Source organism: Pinus tabuliformis, chromosome 5_2 (genome assembly GCF_031772625.1).
Source record: "Pinus tabuliformis cultivar Carrire ecotype Pingquan chromosome 5_2, CPIR1, whole genome shotgun sequence".
In the NCBI taxonomy this organism is placed as follows: domain Eukaryota; kingdom Viridiplantae; phylum Streptophyta; class Pinopsida; order Pinales; family Pinaceae; genus Pinus; species Pinus tabuliformis.
In genome coordinates this window covers 15,857,141-15,881,699 of record NC_142306.1, presented here as the reverse complement: position 1 = coordinate 15,881,699, position 24,559 = coordinate 15,857,141, and the positions used below count along the sequence as shown (strand labels likewise).

At 38.6% G+C, this 24,559-nt stretch overlaps 1 protein-coding gene and 1 pseudogene across 2 annotated transcripts; both read right to left on the bottom strand.

The window, feature by feature from the left end:
* Positions 1–588: 588 nt before the first annotated feature.
* On the bottom strand, positions 589–6,722 carry LOC149157252 (uncharacterized; annotated as a pseudogene). The gene is made up of 7 exons (XR_016261556.1): positions 6,670–6,722; positions 6,258–6,427; positions 3,012–3,223; positions 2,341–2,571; positions 2,156–2,241; positions 1,899–1,990; positions 589–1,753 (listed from the first exon to the last, which is right to left on the bottom strand). The product of XR_016261556.1 is annotated as an uncharacterized LOC149157252 (transcript).
* A 20-nt stretch (positions 6,723–6,742) lies between these two features.
* Positions 6,743–19,258, bottom strand: LOC149157251 (uncharacterized). Its single transcript, XM_089435715.1, has 3 exons — positions 18,425–19,258; positions 7,708–7,795; positions 6,743–6,906 (listed from the first exon to the last, which is right to left on the bottom strand). Exons 1-3 carry the CDS (start codon positions 18,900–18,902, stop codon positions 6,891–6,893), a joined length of 582 nt encoding a protein of 193 aa, XP_089291841.1. The 5' UTR covers positions 18,903–19,258; the 3' UTR covers positions 6,743–6,890.
* Positions 19,259–24,559: the final 5,301 nt, after the last annotated feature.

Sequence of the window (24,559 nt, the reverse complement as noted above, 5' to 3'; positions counted from 1 at the left end):
CAAAATTCCTGCACATTCCAAACTATCAGTATAATTTATTATATCCACAATAGCCCCAAGCAACTTTTTAAAATCTCAATTCACAACTCCAGCAACATAATACTTTTCCTAAACATTTCCTTGAATGAAAAGATATATCCGCCCAACGTATGTCCAAAGTATGACAAATGAACAGCACTAAATAATTTCAAATATATATCAAAGCAATACAAACATAGCAAGCCACTAAGCCCAGTACTTCAACCATCTTTACAGTCAACTATGAGAACACTCACCTAACAATAGTTGATCATACAACTCAAAAAAATGAAAATAATGTTCATGCTAAATTCTCATAATTTTGATCTTTTACTTTTCTTTTTCTCCCACCTTGACGTATAACACAATAAAAATCATATGATCGACATAAAGCTCTCTCTGCAACTTAGTCATCCCCAATAATTAACTACTGGAAATTTTGAAAAAATAATTAGATAACTCACGTCATGCTTTGATCACTATTAAAAAAAACTACTTTTCTAATCACGCTGAAGAAAATCAAATCATTCATCAAACATTGGAAGCAAATTGACACAAAATATCTTAATATTGACTCAGAATCAAAGGTTTTCTTTTCATTTTTTTCTTATTTTCTTAATCCGTCAACTCCAAAGAGAACCTGATAGGACAAAAGTTGATCCTACACTAGCCACAATTTGTTTTAATGTAGCGAAAATCCCTTGGAGAAAATACTCAAATGCTCTCAACAATTACTCAAAAACCAACGAATGCTCTCACAGTAATAGCAATTGCCACCACTGGGCACGCAGCTTTTCAGAAACCACTCTAGACAATATCCATTGTCAGCCCATCATCACAAATCAGTGTTTTCATGTCAAAAGTTTGGATTTAAATTAAATATCTACTCAGGCAGTCTAAATTGGATGATAGTCGTCTGCAACCACATCCATGAACTTTCGTCCCAGAGAACGAGAGTACCTGAATTGAAATCAAAGGAAGAGAAAAAACTGCACGACTTAAAATTCAACCTGCAATGGTTTATGGCATTGCCGTGCTGACATAGAGTTTGGAATGCAGGACACTTCATCTCCTTCAGCATTTCCTCTTCCTCCTATTTAACAAATGGAAATTCTTCTTTTCTTTTCACTTTTTTTTCCATCAATTTTCTCTTAGAGCAGACAAGCCAAAGGTTTACCCAAAAACCCATTCTCTCTTAAATATACCCTTTTGGTACGAGTTTTGACTCGCATTTTTTCATTTTCTATTGCAGAACTTTTTGAGAATGTTTATATTTTTATCTTTTGACTATATTGAGGAGATCATAGACGAAGATTTGTGAACAACCCTCAACTTGCTTGTTGACACACTCCACTGACTCCTGGTATTTTGCCTTACTAATGGCTATAATAAAAAAAAGCCATTCATAACCCAACTGATTCTTTCGTTTCAACAAAAACTCCATTGTTATGGATGTTCCTAGTTTATCCTCCATATGAAGAACCATGTGAAAGGAAAAAAAAATCATAATCTGGATGTTTCACCTGATATAATCTCAACCATTGATCAGCTGACTGAAACAAAGAGTTAGCCTGCTGTCGTTCACAGTTGCCATTAGTACTCCACACTGTCCCCTTCAACTTGTAAGAAGCTAGACCAAATACTGGTAAAGCTATCTTTGGAGAACCCCCAGAATTGCTTATCGGAGTGACAGGAACACTTTTCCCTCCAGTACTTACATGAATACTGCCACCATCTGCCAAAACATCAGTTAGAGATCAAATGCGGAGTGAGAAAATCAGAATTCAAAAAGCATCAACATGCTTTACTGATATGAAAACTATGTGAACAAAGTAGCAACAAGATGGAGGGAAAGAAAATAGAAAACAGATGAATCAAACCTTTTAGTGGAGTTGAAAGGGAATGAAAAGTTAGGAAGCAGGCAGCCAGGTCTCGCAAGGTTGGACCTGTTGGTATCCTGTATATCGGGTACCTCTAAGGAAATTCTTGTTTTAATTAGATAGCGGTAGATAATGAAAATTCATCTAGACGTTACTGATCGCATTGAACAAAATCCAATAGAACAGGAATGCTTAATAACTAACTGGCCTCCACACCAACTTAATCAAGGATTGCACAAGTATAATTGATGGCATACCAAGCAACCGATAGCCAACTGATTGGCAACAGATCAATGCTTCTTAAGGTTTTCAGCTGTGGAAAGTCCTTGGCAAGATCTCCAATCTGCAACATCCAGTTAACAGATATTAATTTTAACCTCGCAATTGAAACTACACCATGAAATAAAACATTCCTCAAAATAAATGCATAACCGAATCTTACCTTGTCAGCCAGAGGTTCACGACTATATGGAGTTGCTCGCTCAAAATATTGAAATGAAGGGCAACTGCTTCCTTCACCATCATCACTAGAAAAGCCTTTTTGTGCAGCTTTAGAGTGACTTCTATTGCCCCACCATATTTTGAGTCTCACTCTGCTTCATCACTACTACTACTACCTTCACTACCTGTATCTCTATAATCATCACTTGCATCACTCTCCTCACCAGGGGACCTGCAAAAAAAAACAGAGCATGTTCAGGACTCAACTGAGCCAGCATGAATCACGTGTCCAAACGTTATCAAGTTTTAAATGATATTGCTCCAATTAAAGACATGTGCATTAACACTGAATTGTGACAGGCAAAATCTTGTCTCTGATATGACACAACTGATATAGAGAGCCGCCGAAGCATGCAATATTTTCATCGTCTGGAGCAACATTAGAGCAAAATCGTTTGCAAAGATAGATTTCTCCAAAAAAAAAAAATTGTTAAACAACAGGAGATAAATTGTTACAGTTAAAACAACAGGAGCTACGGTGTATATTATGCCTTATTTACCATATTATTATTATACAAAAGCATTCGGCTGTGGTCAGATTTACGAAAAATTTAAGGAACCTCCCTTTGACATGACTTGCTATGAAAATAACTGGTGAATTGGATAATCTACCTGGTGCCAATATTAGGTCCAGAAAGGTGAGTGTAAAGTTGAATGGCAGAAAGAGACGGTACATAATACTGCATACCAGTGTCGCTTCTATTCAACACTATCGGTACTCCAGCACCATATGCACTCCACTCATTGAATGACTCCCACAGATCACCAAGACTGAAGAAGGGCATGGATTTGGCTTCAGAATCCCTCCATCCTTTCATGAATGTCTGTGAAACCAAGAATTATTCCTATTATCAATGAAGAGCCAATGACAGAACAGCTAGAAAACATTGTGTTGTTAAAAATACAGGGTTCATAACAGAAGATATCAAAATCCTAAAATGCAAAATGCAAACTGCCGATAAAGGTTATACAAGATTTACAATGACAGTCATATGATATTACTTTTCAATTTTCAACATAAAATTTCCCTAACAAAAGAGAAATCAAGCACTTCAGATCACATCCTTAAATCACAATCAGAATTTGAAATTCTTTCGCAGTGATATTTTTGGCTAAATTGTTAAATGGATTATCCTTTCTAGTCATCTTTTCCAACATCACTTCGCCATGCAAACAATAAAGATGCAATTAGCCATGCTGGTAATTCTATGGAGATGGATTGTTCAAATAGTGCACACATATATATATATATATATATATATTCTGCTATATTGGCGGAAGAGAGTCCTTTTTTTCAAAACAGAGGAAAATGAATTCTCTTTATTTGTTCAGGTTGTTCTTCGTTGTAGAAATGGATCGGCCTTTGTAATCTTTTTTAATAAAATTTGAGCTAATCTACACCTCATAAATAATTGAGACTTTTATTCACTGACCCATTTTAACTTTTCTGTTTACTATCTTATAAATACCTATGGAACAAAAATCTATATATACAAATATTTCCATAAATCATAACATCTCATCCCTGCCATATACCTAAGCATGCCACAGCCTCACCAACTTAAAGGCTGCTTCAATATATCATAGCATTTCATCCCTGCCCCATACCTAAGCATGCCACAGCCTCACCAGCTTAAAATCTGCTTCTATTAATCATGTCTCATCACTGCCCCATACCGAAGCCAGGCTCACCAACTTAAAATCGGCTTCAATAAATCATGACATTTCATCCCCGCCCCATACTTAAGCATGCCAAAGCCTCACCAGCTTAAAATCTGCTTCTATAAATCATGTCCCATCCCTGCCCCATACCTAAGCATGCCACAGCCTCACCAACTTAAAATCTGCAGAAATTTAACTGTGAGATGAACAAGCTATGGCCTGTTGGTAATTTTAATCTCGGTTGTGTTAGGCCCCTACACTAGTAGTATAGGGGCCTAACATGGCCCCTATACTACTAGTGTAGGGGCCTAACAGGTTGGGTCGTCTCATCCCAAAACGTTTGCTGGTGCTTCAAATGCAATGATAAATAAACATAAATAATCAGCTTTTAAAAAGGTGTATATTCAATATGGTGAGTTAAAATAAAATTAGATGGTGATCCTATTTAATTTGCCTTGCTAATGTGATTCTGTTCTCTTAGGAGAATTTTCCATCTCAATGAATGTTATCATGTTGCCTTTGTTTTTCCTAGTAAACAGTGTTTTCATTCACCAGGAATATTTTTCTTCATGGATCTGCATTTAGCTTTAAATTAATTAAAGTTTACAATGGCATATTCCGGACACTGAGAGATGGACCAACACATGACAAATTCCAATCTTGGATTCAAAGTGATGCCAGACTTCTCTTTTGCCTTCAACAACAAATTTTTTTCAGAACGCAAACTGCCGACAGAGCTTATGCAATATTTACAAAGACAGTCATATGATATTTCTTTCCAATTACATAATAAATTTCCCTAACATAGGAGAAATCAAGTACTTCAGATCACATCCTTAAATCACACATCAGAATTTGAATTTTGAAATTCTTTCACAGTGATATATTTGGCTAAATTGTTAAATGGACTATACCTTCTAATCATCTTTTTCTACATCACTTTTCCATGCAGACAATAAGGATGCAATTAGCCATGTTGGTAATGGTGCTTCTAGAATCTAGAGTTCGCATATATATATATATATATATATATATATATATATATATTTTGATTTCCATTATTTGCTCAGTTTCTTCTTTCTTTTTCTTAGAAATTGATTTCCATTATCTGTTCAGTTTGTTCTTTTTTGTAAAAATGGCCTGGTCCTTGTAACACTTCTCCTTAAGATTTGAATTAATAATCTATGGAACTAAACCTCACACAAACTAAGTAATCTACAACATTTCTATTCACAACCCCATTTTTCCTTGACATCTCATCCCTGCCGTATGCCTAAGCATGCCAAAGCCTCACCAACTTGAAATCTGCTTCCATAAATCATATTTCATCCCTACCCATACCTATGCCACAGCCTCACCAGCTTAAAATCTGCTTCTATAAATCAGGACATCTCATCCCTGCCCCATACCTAAGCATGCCACAGCCTCACCAAATTAAAATCTGCAGAAATTATACTGTGGGACGAACAAGCTATAGCCTGTTAGTAATTTTAATCTCTGTTGGGCCATCACATCCCAATGCTTTTTCTGTAGCTTCAAATACAGTGATAAATAAACACAAATAATCAGCTTTTAATATAGAAGGTACAGATTCAATATGGTGAGTTTACAATTACAATAGATCCTATTTAATTTGCCGGGCGAGTGTGATTCTTGTCTCTACATGATTTTCCATCTCAATAAATGTTTTCATGTTGTCTGTGTTTTTTCTAGAAAATAATGCTTTCATTAACCATGAATATTTTCTTCATGGATATGAATTAGATTTAAATTAATGAAAATTTACAATGGCAGATTCCGGACACCGAAATATGGGCCAACATATGAAAATTTCCACTTTGGGGTCAAATGTGATGCCAGACTTCTTTTTTGCCTTCGACAACAAAAATTTTTCAGACCGCAAGCTGCTGATAGAGGTTATGCCAGATTTACAAAGAACAGTCATATGGTATTATTTTTCAATTTCATAATCAGATTTCCCTAACAAAAGAGAAATCAAGTACTTTGTAGAAGATAATTGTTCGGGTTTTCCCAATTGTGGGGTTTTGTCCTAGCGTGGAGCCTATATCTTGTGTTTATTATCTCTTGTGATCTTCATGCTTATATTTTGGCAATTGTTTGATGAAGAAAAAGAACACAGAATTTAAAAAGAAGCCAACAAAATTCACAAGTAATTATCAAGTAAGGAAAATCAACCTTCATCTACAATTTCCTTGATTTTCCAACATGGTTTGAGAGCTAAGGTTACTGGAAGATGGTTTGAAGATCACTTTATGTTGGCATTTTGCCTGAAAGACATTCTGGCAGCGGGTTCATCATTGTTGAAGCAGTCATCACTCCCTTTGATAAAGATCATTATCATATGTCTGCAACACCCCGCTAAAAGAAGGTCAGAAGCCATGTGAAATAAACATGTGCCCTTTTTAAAATAAAAATATAATAACTTCTAAATAAAAATACTAAATCTATCTATTCCAATCTCCAAAATAAACTATTTATTAATAAACAAGCCTAACATTACTAGGGATAAAATAAATACACTTGGAATACTAGAAAATTATCGGAAATAGACTGGAGGCTCATCACAATAGGGTTTCAAAGCAAGTACCTTGGGCAGATACTGAAGAGGAACTGCTGGTGCTGTAGATTCCAGACAACGATCCAGATTACAACAGCACGCCTTCCTTCCAGAAGCGGCAGAAACAGGGGAAGGCACGGCCCTTGAACAAGCGTCTTAAATGGTTGTTTAATAAAAGACTAACCAACTGCCTTGCCTCTAACAAAGACTTTTTTGGATCTGTTGCACCTTCAAGCTCATCCAAGCCACTGTCATGAAATTGAGTATCTGCAAAAGATTCTAGCAATTTCAAATCAACCTCAATTCCCATAACAGCATTTGTATTGAACCGCTTTATTTGTGTAGCTTAATTACCGGCTATAACAGCCATTGGAGTTAGTATGAACTTAAATGTAAATTGGAGGCAATATCAGCAATGAACAGGCAGATCAGGCAGAATATGATGATTTTTGTAAATTTAGGTTAAAATCATTTTTTATTTTAAAGAAAACTTAAAGCTATCTTGATTGAATGAGAGGTCTTCAAATTTAAATTTAGAAGAAACAGGTTAACTCTCTGAGACGCAGAGATATCTGGCATGCTTAAAAAACTAAGCAAAAGGAAGAGGGCATTTAACTCAAATTTAGAAGATAGGTTAATCTTCAGACGCAGAGACATCCGGGGCGAGTAAAAATTTAAGCAACCTATGTTTCCATAGATTTATTTAAAAGAAAGAAAAAATAATTTCAAAAGACTATAGCAGAAGAAGAATTTAAGGTTTGTGGCTGAAAAGAAAACAGTGTTAATAATCTAAGCAAGAAGAAGAAGGCATTTAACTCAAATTTAGAAGATAAGTTAATCCTCAGACGCAGAGACACTTGGCGCTAGTAAAAAATTAAGCAACCTATGGTTTCATAGAATCATTTAAAAGAAACAACAGTAATTTCAAGAGACTCTAGCAGAAGCAGATGCAGGATTTAGGGTTTGCGGCTGAAAGGAAAACAATGTAGGAGTGTGAAGGGACAAAATTTGACGGTAAAATTGAGATAAAGTTCAGAAAATTACAGAGCTGAGTATAACGATATTTACCTTGGAAAGAACTTTGAGGTGGAAGCCCGAAGCAAGTGAAGGGAGGAAGACGTCTCCAGCGGAAGCTTCTTGCACTGAAAGAAAGCGCCTGTTCCTCGTCCAATTATTAAATAAAAATCAAGAAAGCGCATGTTCCTCGTCCAATTATTAAATAAAAATCAGTCCAGTTCAGGCATTTCACCTACTCTGTCATATTGTGAGAAATAAAGGAAGGTGGTGTCTCGAAACCCCCATCGCTGCTAACTTTAAACTGCCTTCTCAGTAATTTGTAACGTTTTGTTTCAAAAGACTCTAGCAGAAGCAGACGCAGGATTTAGGGTTTGCGGCCCAGATGACCCCGAAGTCCCTGGGAAGAATCCCATAGTCATTTTCGCAAAATGCGCTAAACTCGAATCCTGCGACGCACCGCTGCTATAACCTTTAGTTTTGGTCTGTACTTAGTGTGGTGGATGGATGAGAAAATAAGTATAGAGACGTCAGCAAATTGCTCCAATCAGGATGTATCCCATTCAAAGCCATAACAAAAAGTTTTACACAAAATAGACTCTTGCAGTTAATACCTTGCACAGATAAATATTTGTATCATAAAGTTTGAACACAAGTTGAAAAGGACATATTCAACTAAGAAAATACAGCACTTGGCCCTAAGTTCCTTTCTGCTGAGTGCTGCGCTGTTCGAGCAGAAGCTCGATAGCCTATCCTTTAAAGCACTTAACGAAATATAGCAGCCGAGAAATATAACAGCCGTAAGTGTCTAAAATCCTTAAAAATAGCTTGATCTGATCTGCATAGCAAAAGCCGCCATTTTCCAGCCAAATTTCATCGTTGAAATGCTAAATTAATTTGTCCCGGACGGCTATTGAATAAGTCACAGACACTTCGAGCTCTAACAAGCCATATATAACCAAAATTCGCTATAGAGAGGCTAAATCTTTGGCTCAAACGATCTCCAGTAACAAATTGAAGGTGAAATGACCCATTTTCCAAACAAATTTTACCAATGAAATCTAAAGTTTTATACCATCTCCAGAGCACATACTGTCGCAGAAGCGCTTGAGGTTGATCGAGGTGCTCCCTGTATAATAATTCAAGAGCAAATACTGTCGCAGAAGCGCCTGAGGTTGATCGAGGTGCTCCTTGCAATTCGTTGAATCGACCAGCATAAAAAAGGCATGGAAGAAAAGGAAATTGTTGAAACCAGTCTCTCTCAAGGCCCCCTCTCTCTCTCTGAATTCGAGAAAAGCAAGAAATCTTGCAGATTCTTTGAATCTATGGTCTCATCAACACCTTCGAAAGGCCGAACGGCTGCTAAATCCCAAATCCCAACCTCAATCCCTATCCATCAGACAAAGAAATCACCGAGGTCGAACCCACAACATCGCCATTATAAACAAAGAACACAGGATTTCCTGTAAGATTGGCAGACGAACGCCCTTATAAACAAAGAACACAGGATTTCCTGTAAGATTGGCAGACGAACGCCCTTATAAACAAAGAACAAAGGATTTCCTGTAAGATTGGCAGACGAACGCCCTTATAAACAAAGAACACAGGATTTCCTGTAAGATTGGCAGACGAGTTATTGCAGCAGGTCGTGGAAGAGCAGTGGAAGAGCACAACGCGGAAAGCAGTTTTGGTGAGGGAGGAACAGTCCGAAAACCTAGGCTAGATGTCAATTAAACAGATTCCAATGCTCGCTGAATGTAGACGCCACGTGTCAACGTTAGAGACAAAAGGACGACGAAAGTCTCTTTCAAAGGAAGGCCTATCGGCCTAACAAGTCGTTGAAGTGTTGATGTCTCCCTCAGAAGTTTGTATATTTTACAAGCACGCTTGGATTGGTGGATATCTCTTATTTGGTTGAGAGGGAGAGATGAGTACCATAAGTTGCCCATATGATGGTACTTGGGAGGACATCTTGGCATGGTTGGTGTTGTTATCTCAGTTATAGTTTGGCCTTCATGATGCCTAGATCTCAATGTGGGAGGGTATCTTGGTCTTATGGAGCTTTGTTTTAGTGTTCGACCTTGATGATACCAAGATCCCTATGAGGGTTGGTGTCTTGGCATGGAGGCCTAGATTGTATGTATATCCAGTTGGATTGATACCCAGGTTGTAGCCTGATGGTACCTATAGTGGCAAGTTGCCTCGATGACACCTTAGCCCTTGTTGGGAGGATACCTTGGCAGTTTTGGTATCCCTAGCATTGTGTATGTTGTTGTATTCTTCTTGGAACATTTCAAATTGAGGTCAACCTTGTACTGGTTGAACAATTATGAATACTTCCCTAGTTAAGAGGGAGAGTTGAGAAATGTGACTAATATCAGTCTTCATAATTAACATGGTGTAATTCATTTGTATTTGTAAAAAGAAGAAAAGAAAATCATTATATTTTTATTAGCATGGATTTCATGCTCATTTGATTAATAGGTCAAAGCACCCATTGAGTGCTTCTAGGGTTGAGTCATGAGTCATTATACTTGTCATTATGTTCTAGACCCTTATTGGGCCTTTTGTATTAAAATGAATAAAATTATTTTGATGTAATTTGGTCATCTACACCTCCAACATCAAGTCGGCGTGCCCATACTTCATGTCAGCCTTAATAGAACAGCTGGGCTGACGGTATAGAAGTTGTAGAGATAAAAGGTGGATAGAGATCTTTATTAGAGCAAAGATTACATTGACTTGGTTCAACCTTGATGGTATAACAACTTGGTGAAGGAAGGATAGTTGGAGGGTTGACTTGGTGGATGGAGGAAGACCTATTTTTGGTCTAGAGGTCATGGTTGTCTCATTTGATTTGGTTCTTGAAGAAGAGAAGAAATTTTGGTTGGGTTTTCCCCTTAGAGAGGGGTTTTTCCGTGGCTGAGTGCCTACATCTTGTGTCCATTTGCCTTTGATGATCTTCATGTTTTGCTAGTTGTTTCATGATAAAGAACATAATAATAACAAGTAGAAGAAGAATCTAATCAAACAAGTAAAAGAACATCACAAGCAACTATCAAGTTAAGAAAAATCACCCTAATTGGCTGCCATATTGATTTCTCAACAACAAGCCCACCTTGAGATAGCTCTAAAACATAATAAAATGCCAAAATAACCCACGTGTGGGAATAAATGCTCTCACAATGATGTCATTCTCCAAAAATGATCAATAATCTAGCAAACAATTGATGCAATGGTCCAAAGAGTGCTCCTCAATTCAAGAAATCCTCAAAATGCATGGGCACATCTCCAAAAGGCACCTCATCTACCATGAAGTCATCCATATGGCATAAAGAGGCCTACGTCACCCTTCGTATGTAGGAATGACATGGCATTGTCTAGGGCAAGCAAGGGCATCAAAGAAGAATGTGTCAGCCCTCCCAAGTCATCTCAGTGACATCCATCCTCATCTGAGCTCCATAACAAGGCATCGTCCATCAAACAAAATCAAGGCTAGCCTAGAGAAGTCATGGGTTCATCTGGGCACATCATCAAGTAGTTCAACACCCAAGCTCCTAAGCTCAATGTTTCAACATCTGGAGGTACATTGAGAGGTGCAAAATCATGCAGAAGTTGCTCAAGGCCCAACGCTCATCTTGGAGGGGCAATGTTGGGACCACAAGGTCATATTTGCTCTAAAACATGGAAAAGCACCTTCTAGAATGTGTTGGAAAGGAGTCAAGCCATCCCTTAAGGGATCTTTGCGGCATGTGTGATACCACCTGAACAAATTTCTCAATATCAAGTGACATCAACATCATTAGGAGCATCAAACCATTAAAGAATCATAGTCGACCATATCTAATGTTAGGGTCACAAAAATATTTCTTTTTTTTAACTTGAAATGAAAGCACGAGAAACCCTAGAGTACTTCCCCACATTTCATGGGTGGTAAACCGAGTAAATTGTCAGCCTGATTGCCAGGCCTCGCCCCAAGGGAATTGAGGAAATTTGAACCCGTGATCAACAACAACTAGCAACAATATCAAAGAGCTTCATGTCTGGCTCCAGACCACTTGAACTAACAATTGGGGTTGGGTCACAAAAATATTTCACACAACACTTACTTTTGAATGTCTAGCTAGCTCAAGATATGTAAACAAGTTACCTCATGTATGTTAGCGATGACTAGTTCAACAACCTTATTAGGTGTTTCCAACCCTCAAGGGGAGTGACATATCCTAAGTAAACCCATCAATCCATAGGTGTATGCGATAAGGTGGTCATGGAATCGAAAAGACATCAAGCAAGATGCCACAGCAATGAGATCAACTAATGGAGGTCCAACATCCTGAGTGTAATGATGTAAGGAGGGAGCATCATGGAGGCCTGAGTTACCCCTTTCGACGCCTCGTTTTTCCACCCCTCCGGTGTGCCTTTTGCATTACTGGTTTATCTTTATTTGGTGCATAACTTAAGAGACCAAACTTGCTTAGTGCTTTTCCATTACCCCTTAAAGACGTAGCAATTTCCCGCTCATTGAGGTTGGCACATTCAAGAGTTCCTTTATTTTAGGTAAAGCATGCTCGAGAAACCAAGTGATGGATAATGAGGGGAGTAGAGCTCATGCTAAGATTTTTCCCAAATGATAAACAAGTCCTAGCAATCTTTTACATTCTATATTTTCTTTCTTTTGTGGCTTTATATGCTTTTATCGTTCTTTCAATTACATCAAACCCCAAGGCCAAATTTCCAGACCCTAACTCAAGGACATGGATATACGGTGCCAATCCCAATGACCAACGACAATCAACCCAAAGAATGGTGATGAATAACAAGGAAGGATGAAAGTGATAAGTATAGATTACCATGGACATGCTATATCAATCAAAGCCCCCTATTAGTGCCCCTCCTAAACCATAAGGCCCTAGAGGAGGTCCCACTAGACTAGAGTCAAAGACTAACCTCCCAGTTAAGTGTGGGAACAAGGATATCCCCATGATTCATATTAGTGTGCCCATAACACCAGTCTAGATCCATCTTAACTCCGAATCTACCAAAAGCTGAGAGGGATCAAATCTCTTGAGATGTAAACCTCTTTTAGAGTGAAATGAGTTGATCCTTCTCTGCGCTTGGTAGATCCGGAATTAATATGGATCTAGGTTGGCCTTTCTCCCTTTAAATAGGTTATATTCCATATGAATACCATGGGTGAATTGTTAGTTTTTGTAGGATCAGAGGTGTTCTAGTCTCGAAACTTTGTGGACAGGCTAGAGCACAGGAGTTCTCCATAACCCAGAAATTATTTCTAGAAATTCCACCTAAAAATGTCTCAGTTAGATTATTAACCTATTTTTAAATGTTTCCTAAGTCTAAACTTAGGAAAACTGGTTAATTAATCAAGATTAATTGAGGTAAGGTGTCAATCATCTAGAAACTCACCACAGATCGACTGGGAAATAATCTTAGCCATTGATTAAGATTCAATATTGGCCATTGGAGCCCCAACAGAAGATTATAAGAAGTCGATGGGTAGATGGAGAACATACACTTCAGGTTGATTTCCTTGGAGAGTTCGATTTTCCAGAGAGCAACAGTCAGTTGCCAGAAAAGTTTGAGCTTCAGAGAAGGAAGCAGAGACAAAGAGGGACAGAGACAGTGAGTCCAAAGGAATTCTTCCAGATCCGGAGAGTCAACTACAGGAGGGTCGAGTTTCCTCAAGGAGGTTGTGCAGTGCTGGTTCAAAAGCTTCAGGGGCAGAGTTCGATTTGGTCAGACAGAGGGTCGATTCAATTGCTGGAGGTTGGAAGAATTTCAAGAAGGGGTCAACAGGTCAATTCTCAGAGGTCGTATCGAGCAGACGGCTTGATCAGTTTCAATTCTAGGCAGAGCATTCAAGTGCCTACACAGATTTGACGCAGAGGCTAAAGCAGGGGATTCGTGGAGCCCATTTGGAGCCAATTTTGGAGTTGGATCAATGTCGGGTGAGACAAAATTTGTCTCACTAGTTTTTTTGTGGCTAATTTCTCCTGTTGTTTAATAATTAAAACCCTCAGCTGCTGCACTAGTTTTAGCAAATAAATTGTTAATTAATTAACAATTAGAAGAATTAATCCTAGTTGCTGAAATAGGATTTCAATAATGAAATTTTCACATGGTATCAGAGTGTGATTGATCAAACGAGGAGGCTCAAAAGCAGAGACAGAAATTCGTTGTTCAGAAGGAGCAGCAGGACAATTTTTGGAGACTATGCAGAGCCTAAGCTAGGCAGATCGAATTGGTAAGTTCAATTTTTGAGTGCAGGTTGGCAAAAAAATCTGGCTTGCCAACTGAGTGTTCTAACAAGCAGAGGGAGCAGCAGCAGCTCAGATTTTCGCTGGGCAGAGTCCTTGTTTGGGCGCATAGGGCTTTGCAACAGTTTGCAGTAGCAGAATCAGCGTCAGGTGGAAGAGAAGTAATTGTCCTTGATAGCATTTATGATGCCATTGCCACCATTGCCATCTTTCTTGGTCCAAGTAAAGGCCTCTGACACGTAGTTTAGTTTCATCTTCTACGATGTGATTCAAAGTGAAATATTGTTCCATTTGTGCTACCCATATTGCCAGATTAGAGCCATTAAATTTGTACATGTCCAACTTGGGAGGTCGAGGGTGAGAATGTTGGTGATTTCCATGGAAGTGAAGATGATGGCTAGATTCTCCTTCAAGGTCTTCATTAAAACCATCTGCCTCCGATTGTAACACCGACTTGCCCTTTGTGACTGTGGCTGTTAATGTCTTCAGCTAATCCATTATCCAATCCAAATTTTTTTTCAATGGTCTCGATCTTTTCATTGGCCATGGCTTGAGCTCTAGTTTCTACCATACACAGATCCGAGTCACTTGTCTTCACTTTGAAAAAAATTGAGACCACCCGAAAATTGACACTGACAAGTGAATGGTACCACCGTGCTCAGCTCCTCGTCCTGATTCTTATGGGCTAAGTCTCTTATAAGCGTCCCATGCAAACCTCGGACTCTTATCAATACTGCAGTAGCCAATTTCCAGAAAAGTTAATCCTGCCCAATGTCCTGCGAGAATCGCCCAGGGTATAGGAGCCACAAGCCACCCTGCACAAATGGTTAGATCTGTCTACGAAACCCTCAACTGTTGAATGTGAGTTGAACTGCGACAACGACCGAACCCCAGCTACTAGATCTGAATGGTATTGTGGCGGTAGACCCTGAAATGGTGGATATGATTGTTGCGGCGGCGACAAAACCCCAACTACTATATCTAATCTGGCAAAGAAGATGATGGGCGATCTTCAGAGAGACGAGGGAACTATGGTCTCAAGGAGTGTCAAGTGCTACAGATCGCAATATACATAAAGGTCCAATAGTAAACTCTGCCCAATCTTTCAGGGCACTAACAAAGGAGGATCAACCATACCCTTAGCCGTACTACTCGACTACCCTATCGTAAGCGCAAGTAATCTCCCCAAGTGTTGTCCTCGGTGTATTGTAGCAGCAAGATGGCCAACGGTTTATCTATGACGAGGTTTCAGGGAGCCTAGGGGGCTTACAATATACCCAGAGGGTACGTGGAAGACATTCTGTGCGCAGTTCTGTCTAATGTGCTACTACTCAAAGGAGTACCCACAAGGGTTACATGGGAGTCCAACAAGCGTGACCACCTCTTGTATTTCCTGCGTGAATGCCTCCCCAAATCCGCAATTTTATGCACTCAATGACAAATCTCATGGTTTAAAGACGTCAGAACACGTCTCTAGCCAAAAAAAAATTCTGCTAAAAATGGAGATACCATCGACCCTGGAAAGCGCTCTGATACTACTTCTTATGCTCTTGACTTGTGAGAAGATGCCAGAATACCAAATAGACAAAGAAACACAACCCAAAACACAGAACAAAATGAGAAATAACAGCACGTATTTTATTATTCAGAGATGAACGCAATGTTCACTTGCCTCTTCGAGGGGGTAACCTCCAATAGAGTAGCACTCGATTACAAATAAGACACGACGCTCCTCAATGGGAGTCTTTATCCTTTATATAGGACTCATACATGCAATACCATGGGTCAATACCACGGTTCTCTTAATACCATCTATCTAATACCATGGCCCGTTTGCAACTAACTGTGGTCCCTTTCTTTAAATGCGAGTCAACCACTTACAACTATTAATATGGGCTTTATTGACTCTTTACTAACTATAACTATGACTTGGACCTATTACATAAATAAGGGGGTTAGGGTTGGACCCTAACACTCATCGCTAGCCAAAAATGGCAATTGGAAAGAAATTAGATAGAAGGAACAGCATGTGGATAAAACAAAACATCAAATGGATGAATAAGTGGGGTACTAGCATAAGTGAATGTCCAAATAACAAAGAGGAAATAAAAAAGTATATGCAAGGAAAATTCAAAGATAGCATGTGGAAAGGGATGCTTGAGAGGAAAAGGAATACTATATCAAACATTTCAATCCTACATATGACCGACCATACACAAAATACCTACATAAGAATGGAAATAAAATGGAAAGCAAAAATGTTAATTGCTCAGATAAGAACTAGTTCACATCAACTTAGATGTGAAACCGAAAGATGCATGATACCTAAAGAGGAGTGGGCAAACATAATGTATAGTTATTACAATCAAGAAGTCGTAGGCATAAAAAAACAAGGGATATGCAACCATGGACCCAAGTTGATTCATATGATGCTCTATGGCGTTGATTTGACCTAAAAATGTGTGCCTTAGTCAATGATTAGTTGTTGAATGCTTTGCTTTGGTTCATAGTGCACTTGGTGGAGAGAATGCCATCTAGCACATGTTGAAGACTTGTTGACTAGAGGAAAAGGTCACCTCCCTTGGAGTGGTTCCAAGGTTTTCTAGCTTATTGCTCATCCTACCCTTAGCTCATAAAAAAGTATGCCCCATATGACGTCATGCACATGGTTTCCTTCAAAGGAATCCTTGCCTTGTTGACTTGCCTTTTCTCCAAGAACAAAAGGATCCCACTTAAAAAAGTTCACTTAAAAAATTTCACTTTTTCTTCATTCTTCTTACCTCCATTCACTTGAGCTTATGTACCCTACTCAAAGGAGATGTTTTATGCAATTGTTGATGCCTATGTTAGAAAGACATCCACAACACTTACAATGACTACAAAGTCTTAGCTAGATATGCTTTTCATCTTATCTTCACTAAGGAGGCTGCCCTATTTGGAGGAAATTTATCATTTTTTCTCCATTCTTCTTGCCTCCACTCATTCTAGTTTATGCACCCTACTAGGAGGAGCTGTTTTATGCAGGTGTTGATGATTATTTTGGAGAAACTTCCTCCACACTTTGTGGTGACTAGTGAGACTTAGCTAGAGATTCTTTTCTTGGATCTTCTCTTTTTTCATCCTATTCTCAGCAAAAGCAAGATGCTTTCGTTGGACCATTCAGAGTTTCTTCCTCACTCTATTCTAGGGAACTATCTTGTAACTTCCTAGGATCATTCGAGCTAGAAAGTGATGTTGAGAATGGAGATGATGGAGATGATGTATGGTTACTTCTGGGAGTCCCCCATCGCTCATTTCTATTCTGTTCAAGTCACTATGAAAGAATAAGAGAGAAAGAGACAAGAGCTCTCAAACAGATTCCCTTCCTTCTCTGAATAGGAGGAATTAACGCACATTCCTAATAAATTGGAGGAAGATAAGAGGATTAAATCTTCCAAACTCCACTGTCTACTTTTACATCTGTGGTGCAGCTTGATGGCCTACTTCAAGTTTTAGAACTGGCAATTTTGCATTCTTGTAAAAGAAGAGTCAGTACATGTAGTGATAGAGGATCAAATCTTCCTAACTCTACTGTCTATTTGTATCTCCGTAATGCAGCTTAATGGCCTACTTAAAAGAAGAATCAGTACGTACAGTGATGCAGGGAAGATGTGCCTCCTTCTGTGATACATAAATCCATTTAGAGTAAATGGAAATTTTGGTTTAATGATAAAACTTGAATCAAAAATACCTTTGATTTGCACAAACAACCTGGGTTAAAATAAATGAATTAGTGCCCTGCAAGACAACAAAAGCCATGGGAAATTCAAGAACAAAAGGAATATGTTCATTGTTGCTCAGGAGACATAGGATAGTGCAGAAGGCACAATGACAAGGGTAGCTCAAGAATTTTACGTTATGTACGGATCGGGCACTGGCATATCCTACGTCACTCCAACAAACTGTGTTGCATGTCTATGCTACATTGATTTTGGCAGGATATGTTGCAAGCGAAATTTCAGCAATTATTATATGCTAATTGTTAGGCAGGGGAGCTGCAGACTCGAAAAGAAATATCCAGCTGCCAGTGTTTCACCATGCAGACGTGGAAGTCTGTTCAGAATAAAAATGTTACAAACATGAACCCTATTGACAATAATTAGGCAGAAAATGTGAACAAAACTTTTATCACGAATAAAGCATTATATTTGTCGCCTCATAAAGCAAAATAAAATAAAATTTTGAGATTATGCAAAAGAACAGATATAGACAAGACATTGAGAACTTCTAATCGTAGATGCAAGCAGAGATGACTGCATCGAATCCAGGACACAAGTCGTGAATGTTTCACATGCATCTCTGATTAAGGTAAGGTAGACCTTCGGAAGCATCCACTTAACAAAACCCAAATCCGTCTATGCTACTGTCCTCACACATCCAATTACAACCCACAAACACCGCTTCTTGATAAGAGATCAATTGCTTGAGACAAAAGGGAAAAAAGCTCATTGCCTCACCTGTTCTCCAGAATTCCCGCGCCTTCATCCCCAACAAAGCGCGGAGCTCCTGGTTCAAAAGGTCGGCTACTCCCTGAGTCTCTTCTGGATTCAAACCCCCATCTTCAACCCCTAAACCTGCTGCAACGGCATCATCTTGAGGCAAATACTTCACAAACCTGCCCTTATCGCTGGACATTTTTGCCCCATTGCCGCTGCTGCCCCGCCACACCTGTTTAGAGTTACTTTTTAAACTCGATTTACCATCTCCCCCGTTCTTATAATTCACAGGTTTTCTATCACTGTTTTGCCCTAAAGAGCTCGTTACCAATCGGTTCCCCGATTCATCATAATTCTGCCCAGTGCCGCCAGGAACCGGCTTTGACTTGTCGGAATTCGACAAAGCCGTGGCCTTGGGTAGATAGCTTTTCTGGCTCTTATTAAACACTTTTAAGTTATCTCGCCGCTGTCCAGGCCGCGAGTTTTGACGTTGCTGCATTTTGACTACTTGGATTGCCTTGCGATAAGTTTGAGTCAAATGGTGGAAGACAGGACGGAACACACCAGGTAAAAAAGGAGACTAGTTGCTATGAATCTGCGAATTCAATAAACGAAATTGCGCCGAATGAATAAACAGGCGGCGACCGAAACTATCCAGGTGACTCCGAGAAGAGCTTGTGAATTGAATTTACAGGCTTGCCCTTTAGCGACCGTAAAGCAAAATCGGTTCTAGGTATATATTTAAGAGCCAGTTAACCGCTGGTCGGCTTCCTTCCAACGTCAGTTTGTCTTCATTTGATTTGTGAGGCAAATCTTCGGCCGAGTCCGAGGGTTCACCGCTACGGTAGTAGGACAGTGGTCGTTATAGCCGGGTCAGATTTGTAGTTTTCTTTGTAACATACCCCACATCATCCCCTGCTCCCATGTAAATCAATGTATTTTTGGGGGTTTATATTCTTTGTATATTTAATTGCTCTATGTACGTTCAAAGTTAAAGATATGTAAGATATTTCTATTATGGTTGACCCATTTGGGTCTTCTAGATTGTGATAGTTATTTGATAATAATTGATGATATGTTGTTTGTATGGGGGCTTTTGGCCCTATTAAGTTATTTCCTTTGTACTGGGGTTTTTTGCTAGAGAATTTATGGTATATTTCATCTGCTAGATTATAGACATATGTAAGATATTTCTATGGTTGCCTAGGTTTCTCACTAGGTATCTTATGTTATACTCTTTTATTAATGAAAAAAAACACGAGCATTGTGTTGTAAAATGTAATTACATGTATGATAATAAAAATACATCATAAGCCACCTAACAAAAGGAGTATGAGGGCAAGAACTCCATAAGAGGAAAAGGTGAGAAGGTAGAAAACCCTCATAAATGGAAAAACCTTTATAAAGCTACTTTATGAATGAAATTCATAGCCATGAGAGGATATTATATCCTAAGTCGGAGCGAAAGGAGTGAGTCCCTTATGTGACACTTGGGTAACAAAGCACATGCACATACAAGTCAAGTTTTCCCACTATGTTGGGAGGCCCCCATACCATTCATATAGGACCATGGCCTGGAGATGCAAGTACCATATTTAATGGGGGTTTGCTTGGCGGTACCTAATCATTTACCTTATCAATTACCAAACCCTTGGGGAAAACACATTAAATCATACAAGACTACATTGTTGGTAGTTGTCTTTGGATAATTGTTGACCTTCGTGTGCCGTGGTACACTGACTTTTAGAACTAGTAAGCAAGAAATTCATCAATCTTAAACCCTATGAACTAAGTCAATCTTATTTTGTGATATGAGTCAACCATCGACCTAAAATCTAGGATAACCATTTAACCAATGACTAACAAACTATTGGGAAATCAATGGTGGAAGTAGATAATCAATTCTCCTTGCTTGTCCTAGGGAAGGATGGAGCTTGGAGGGGGAATTGATTAGCCAAATTTTCATTGCACATCACAACTGAGGTTGAATTTGGAAGGGAAAATTGCTCAAGGCTGCCCATTTAATTATATGGTGAAGTCCTCCTTACTTGCCTTAGGGAAATGCTAGAGTTTAGAGGGAGAAGTGATCAAACTAGTACACTAGAGTGAGGCCTCATATGATAATGGTACTAGCCTGTGTGTCCAACGTTGGCTCAACGAGAACCTTATGGAGTTATGGCCCTAACTCAAGGGTGACCCATTGTTGAGAAATAATGAACATTGTGGTCTATGGTTGGGAGGAACGTCAAAAGTCTACAACCAGTTGGTGGAATTTTCAAGAGATAAGTGTTCCCACCTTGTATTTAAATGGTCAATGTATATGTAATTTATGGTTTCATGTTTGCATGTTCTTTGTGAGTAATTAAGCTTAATGGTGAATATATTTTTTTCTATATGCATGGTGATGAACTCTATGCAGTTATGTATGCCTATAAGTGTTTCAAAGCATATTAACTTATACATATTTGGGTAAACTGCATGGGAGTTTGGTTAACTTTAGGCATGCAAGGGATGCCTTAAATTTGTTGCCTATGAGTAAAGGATCCCATTAATAAAGTGGACTCAAAAAACTAAGCAATGGGATAGAACTCTATAGCGAAACTAAGTGGAAGGAGTCTTCATAGAACCTTTGGCAGTTAATGTTAAAGAGTCCTCAAATAAACTTAGGAACATATGATAATATGTAAGAAAGACCTGGTTAGGCTTGCATAACCCTTTAAATGAATATGTCTATTAAGAATGCGTGTGAGGTTAGCTTGTGATGGAACAACTTAGGGATGCCCTATTGGGAAGGAAGGGCTTAGAGGTTTCGTTAAAAGAAGCCTTAAACGAGTTATGACAATTGCCTAATCTAAATAAGCTATGGGATTTCCATGATTATAGGATAGCCCATAAGACCTTTTAGTGGGCATGGAAGCCTTGTAAGGAGATTGTGTCTTCAAAAGGATTTAGCCTCAGTTTTGGACCCTTCAATTATAATGGAAAGGGGATGAAGCTTGTGTTTACTAGTGGAGAATAAATATAAAGGACAAGTTTTCACTCAATTGGGTGGAATTGAGTAGGAAGTTTGTGGCTTCTTTGCTCTATGGAAGTTCATTATTACTAGCCAAAATTGCCTGAGAATTGATGTGTCTTTTAAGGCCAAAAAGGATCTAAGCTCCTCTCAAGAATTTGCAGCAATTATAAGCCAATCAAAAGTCAAAATGAACCATGGATTCAATGTATCTTGGAAGAAACAATATTGAAGGCAAAAGATGACACCGAACCAAATGAAAAGTCTCAAGCCTTTACTGCAGAATCTAAGAAGAAGAAAGGGAGCTTTGGAAAGTCTAAAGGGAAATAAGACATGTCCAAGATACAATGCTATGGGTGCAACGAATATGGACATTTTAAGAGGGATTGTCCTGACAACAAGAAAAATAATAAGAGTAAGGAAAGGAGTGGAGCTCACATAGCCGAAGAAAATGAAGAACCTAAAAAGAAACCAAAAAGTGAAGATCCTAAGGATCTCTGCTATTGAAGGAACTCCACCCCTGTCAAGTTTATTTTCAATTTGTCTTTCTTTTATTAGAAAGTAGCAGTTAAAGTAGTATCCATCGTTGCATTCTCTATAAGAGTCTTGATTTTTGTAGCATCATGAAAGGAAGCATGGCATCATAGAAGGAAGTATATGACAGTAGAAGAATTAGAGTCTACATAATCAAGTTTCTTTGGAAGCAGTCATCTAGTTGGTAAGAATGAAGAGATTTGGACCACCTTGCACATCACAAATTCATCCAAGTATTTTCTAACATAGTGTTAGAGGTATTCATTTTGCTGAAAGGATCATCAAGATCCTCTAACAAGAACCATCATTAAAAGAAGTTTCTTCAATATTTGGAGAAATCATTATGACATGGATATATATATATATATATATATATATATATATATATATATATAGATATTCCACTCAGTGTGGAAACAATAGTCTTGAAGGATGAAAGCATGAAGATGTTCAAGTCGTAGTATGAAAGGCATAGTTGAAGCCTTTATCTTCCTTGAAAAGAAGACTTATCTTCGATAAGGATAGAAATAAGCTCATTAAAAAAAAAAGGATGACTAGATGGCTATATGAAAAGAAGAGGCATGCATGTTTTTAGTTGCTCTTCACTAGAAAGTAGAATTCATGTCTATTGGTATGTTGCAGGAAGAGCTAGTTGCAAAAATATGCTCAATAATATGAGCATGATATATCTTGATTAGAATGGAGCAAAGACAAAACTCTCCTAAATGGTTACTCAATGAATGAAAGCATGAGTATGATATGTTTTGAGGACTGGACTCTTCTACATGGTTGCTCGATGCATAGTCGCATGACATATGAACAATTAGATATGACGATGTTGTTCAACATCCATTATGGTCTATTGAAGAAAGAAAGAAGGTTGACAATGACAACTACAAGGAAGAAGCTATTGAAGCTTGCTTATTGATTTATTCCATGAACACATTGATTGGTGGTTGATAGCATGGAGAAAGATTATGATTTAGTATAAAGAAATACCATACGAAGGGATTTTGATCTCGAAGACAAGGGACCATCATGATTGGTAAGCTTGGTATTAATGATTTTATATTGATTATCTAGTTTGAAATATGGCTTTGCTACCTATAAGGACATGTTGCATGACAGTAGACGTATCTACAATCATTTGGTTTGAACTCAATTCAAAGAATACATGGATTGAGTGGATGACTTTGGTAATCCTTGGAACATTATATGGCTAAGATGTGCACACAATCTTGACAGAGAAAGGTAGCAATACAAAAGATAACTTGATGATCATGTTTCAATCATAAGGAAGATCGCTTTCCTGATAAACAAAGGAAGCTATGACTAGATTTACATTGATTGGTTCGATATAATACCATTTTTTATGCTAATGATGATTAAAGGAAAGTGATATGAAAGGTTGATGGCCTAAATCCTGTCATGGATTTAAGAAAGCATTTAGCTCCATAATATCCAAGAAGGTAAAAGCGCAATATGATGAGATGCAAAGGAAAGAAGGAGCCATGCAACTACTGCTTGAAGATCTCCATGGAAAAACTAGTAGTCAATGTATTGATGAAGTTTGAGACAAGCTAAAGAGCTTGTAGTTATGTCTTCCCAGCTGAAAGGAAGTAAGGAATCTCCTCTATGCTTAAGAGGGGATAAGTAACCTCTCCCTATTTGAGAGGGAGTGATGTAAGACATCATATTCTCCATGTGTCATGCACTAAAACCATGACTAACTGTTGGAGAGGTAAATCCCCTCTACGGATAGAGGCGATCCCTACTAGCCCAGCAAGGGTCTAGCAACAATCAAACAATGCTGCTATGCATGCTCCTAATTACAATTAAACAAGAGGTAAAGAGCACCTACTTGGATTCTCGTGCTGTCGTTTGACGAGGAGATGCTGCCTTCGCTCCTTCGCTTTGGCTGGTCACAATCCTCCACGATCCCCGCGAATAGATACCTGCACACACGAAAAGGAAACAAACGCAAGCGTGAAATCTAGTAAAAGCAACCATACATCAGTCAGAAAAGATGTAATTCACATTTAACCATTGCATAAACAAATGAGAATGGAACAATAATAGCAGTCATCTATTATTAATCAAGACAGAGAAGAGTACAACCAAATGTTCTGACGTCGGTATCCTTCTCAGGAGGGGCCAGTCAGCAAGCGTCTCAAGCATTCACCTTTGGAAATGATTCTCCCAAGACAAGAAACTCTCTCTCACACAAGCAACACAAAACAACCTTCCCTAAGCTATCATTCACTTCCACACCTAGCACACCAAATACCTATAGTAGCAGCAATCTGAGCACTATAAGCTCTACACAATCCAAGCTATTCCAAAACTAGCTGCTCATGGTAATGGTGGAAGTTTATATAGGAGAAGGAGCCTCCTAAAAGGGTGGAGGGATGAGCTTATCCTTGAGGGAAATGGTTACAAAGGGTCGAACAGACATGCCATAGAAGGGAGTCGATACTCACAAAGCCAACAACCAAACCTGGAGTTATCTGGAAGGCTGGCTGTTGGAACAAATTCGTCCAAACAGGATCAGCGCGGATTATAAGGCGACTGACGCGCTGACGTCGCGCCTCAATAACTGGGAAAGTCAT

Coding starts and splice junctions, on each gene's coding strand:
- LOC149157251 (XM_089435715.1), bottom strand. CDS start 18,902: ATGCAGCAACGTCAAAACTCGCGGCCTGGACAGCGGCGAGATAACTTA. Junction 7,796..18,424: donor GCGGGAATTCTGGAGAACAG/GTGAGGCAATGA, acceptor GACGAGGAACAG/GCGCTTTCTTTCAGTGCAAG.